Source organism: Sorex fumeus, unplaced genomic scaffold (assembly GCF_029834395.1).
Source record: "Sorex fumeus unplaced genomic scaffold, SorFum_2.1 ptg000166l, whole genome shotgun sequence".
NCBI lineage: Eukaryota > Metazoa > Chordata > Mammalia > Eulipotyphla > Soricidae > Sorex > Sorex fumeus.
This window is the reverse complement of record NW_026606223.1, coordinates 2,822,319-2,825,348: the sequence shown is the minus strand read 5'-3', so window position 1 is coordinate 2,825,348 and position 3,030 is coordinate 2,822,319. Positions and strand designations below refer to the sequence as shown.

General features: G+C 52.1%; 1 protein-coding gene across 1 annotated transcript; it reads left to right on the top strand.

Moving 5' to 3' along the window:
• The first annotated feature begins 1,812 nt into the window (after positions 1–1,812).
• On the top strand, positions 1,813–2,368 carry LOC130016752 (palmitoyltransferase ZDHHC16-like). Its single transcript, XM_056107478.1, has one exon. It carries the CDS (start codon positions 1,813–1,815, stop codon positions 2,332–2,334), a length of 522 nt encoding a protein of 173 aa, XP_055963453.1. The 3' UTR covers positions 2,335–2,368.
• The last annotated feature ends 662 nt before the right edge of the window (positions 2,369–3,030 follow it).

Below are 3,030 nucleotides of genomic sequence, written 5' to 3'. Positions count from 1 at the left end.
GATGCTCGGGGGTTGCTCCTGGCTCATGCACTCAGTAATTACTCCTGATGGTGCTCGGAGGACCATATGGGATGCTGGGAATTGAACCCGGGTCGGCCACGTGCAAGGCAAATACCCTACCCGCTGTGCTCTCGCTCCAGCCTGGGAGTTAATTTTCTTTAAATGGTTTAAAAGAGTTTCAAGGTATATCTTATCTCCCCATGTGTATTAGTTCTCATATTAAATCTGAACTGGAGAGATCAGACAGCAGGTAGAGCATTTGCCTTGCATGGGGCTGACCCGGGTTCCATCCTCTGTACTCCCTCCATCTGGTCCCCCTGAGCCTTGCAGTAACACAGAGCCCAAGAGCAAGCCCTGAGCACAGCATCACTGGGTGCAGTCCAGAAAAGAAAAAAAAAATAAAAAAAGATACTTTGAAACCTGCTTTACAAGAATGCTTCAGTTGTGAACCCCGCTATCATGTCGAAGCATATGGTTCTCTCCTTCTGCCTATTGCGCTAGTCATTTCTGGGAAATTTCAGACCATCTGGGGAAGAGAAGGGATTCATTTTCTGTTATTTGATGGGTTTCGGGAGAAGGCAAGTGATGTCATATAAGGTAGAGTTTGGGAGAACTGTGCAGGCAGACTGAAAAAGAAATCTGCGAACCGCTTTTTCCAGTTAACCCAGAAGGAAATGGGCTCCACAAAGCAGAGAGAGCGGCACCGAGGGGAGCAGAACGTTTACAGGAAACAGCCAGTCTAGCAAATGGGCTCCCAGCGCCCTGTGGAGAACAATGCAAGGGCTTTGGGATCAGGTACCTTGGTAGATTCTGTCTGTTTAGCTTGTTCCAGAATAAGCTCCCCAGGGCACCCCAGGAGCTCATTTCCTGACCCCATTTTTTTCCTTTAGAAAACAACAGGCTAATTCTGTATTGTCGGGGTTCATTTACAGCTTCAATTAGATTGCTTTCTCTTTTCTAGATTGCAAAGAAATGAAAAGAGCGAAACAGTTTTGGTTGTACTTCATCTGTGCAGAAGCCGGGAAAACAAAAATCACAAACAAAAAAAATATTGTTTTTAAAAAAGTTGGACGGGGCTGGAATGATAGTATAGTGGGTAGGGCATTTGCCTTGCACACGGCCAACCCGAGTTCGATTCCCAGCATCCCATATGGTCCTGAGTACCACCAGGAGTAATTCCTGAGTGTATGAACCAGGAGTAACCCCTGAGCATCGCTGGGTGTGACCCAAAAAGCAGAAAAAAAATCCAACCCCCCCAAAAAAAACCCCACAAACTTTTGAACCATAGCCAGCAGGCTCAGAGACTATTCCAGGCTATGTTCAGGGATCATTTGGAGGACCCTATGTGGTATCAGGGATGAAGCTGGGTGGCCAGTGGGCAAGGCAAGTGTCCTGCAAACTGTTCTATCACTTGGGCTCCTCCAAAATCTTTCTGAAGCGGTGTCTTCGTGCAAGGCAGATGTTTGTCTTGGATGCGTCCTACTTCAGCTCAATCTCCAACCCCACCTACGCTTCCCCGAGCACTGCCAGGAGTCATCTCTGAGCCCAGAGCCAGGAATAAGCCTCTGTACAGTCAGGTGTGGTCTAAAATGAACCCTCCATCAAAGAAAAACCACTTTCTTCTCCATGGGAAGGGAGGAGATAGATGGGAACCCCAAGTTCCTGTATCTGTCTCCTGTGGCTTCTGTGCTCAGAAGCTCAGTGGGATTGTCCCAGGGTTTCCAGCATATTGACCCAGGAGAAGACAAGGGCGGGGACACCATGAGCACTGAAGGATGATGTCTCCTGGGGACTGTGGGGGACAAGGCCCTCATGACTCAGGGCTGTGTGTACTGCAGCTACAGCAGTTGGAACCTTTTCCGGGAGGCATATGCTGCCATCGAGAAAATGAAACAGCTCGACAAGAACAAACTGCAGGCGGTTGCCAACCAGACCTATCAGCAGACCCCACCACCCACCTTGTCCTTCCGAGAAAGGGTGATTCACAAGAGTCTTGTCTATCTCTGGTTCCTGTGCAGTTCTGTGGCACTTACCCTGGGCGCCCTGACTGTGTGGCATGCAGTTTTCATCAGTGGAGGTGAGACCAGCATCAAGAAGAATATCAACAGTAAGGAGCGACGGCAGCTGAATGCCAAGGATAGAGTCTTTAAGAATCATTACAACTCTGGCTGCTTGGACAACTGGAACATATTCCTGGGTGTGGACACAGGAAGGCACTGGCTTACTCGGGTGCTTCTGTCTTCCAGTCACCTGCCACATGGGAATGGACTGAGCTGGGGCCCTCCCCCTTCTCCCTGGGTGGCTGCTCACTCGACGTCTGTGATGGCTGTGTGAGCTGGAAGCATCCCCTCATCCTGCATGGTCTCAAGAACCCCTGGGGGTCTTTGGAACCCTCGAGAAAGAACAGTGGGCAGGAAGAGAGGGCACCCGGGGGATGATTTAAGGGCCGTCCCCAGGAGTGATGTAATGACAGCTGTCGTGCTGGGCCTGTCCCATCATTCTCAGTCTTCCCAGAGACCCCTGAGCGGGGGCATGTCCTCATTGTATAAACAAGGCGACAGAGTCTCTGGGAAGCCGTCCAGGCTGTGAATGATGAGCGCATGGATGGTCCCCACAAGTTGGCCTCACTGGGGCTGACCTGCTGCCTTCCAGTTCTCTGCAGATCCAGACTGGAGCCCGAGGCTGGGCCCTTCCGTGTCCTTGTCTGTGTCCCTCCCCACGGCCCCTCGTCTTCATTCTGCATCCTGAGCTGCCTGTGAGTTGTTCCCCCTCTGTGGGCCAGACCTTGGGCTGTGGGTTGGGGAAGGTGGGCCCCATTCAGCAGCCCCTCCCCTCCTCCAGGGCCTTTTGGTGTTTCCTGCTGCTTCCAGGCCTCCCCCTCTTGATATACCCCCTTCCCCCCATCCCCCAACTCCGCGTACTGCTCTGTCCCAACTCCGCGTACTGCTCTGTCCCGAGCTCCTGCGAGGGCCTGGCTCAGCTAAGCCAAGGCGGCCTTGTGCCCCAGCCCGTAGCACGCACTGTTCCGAG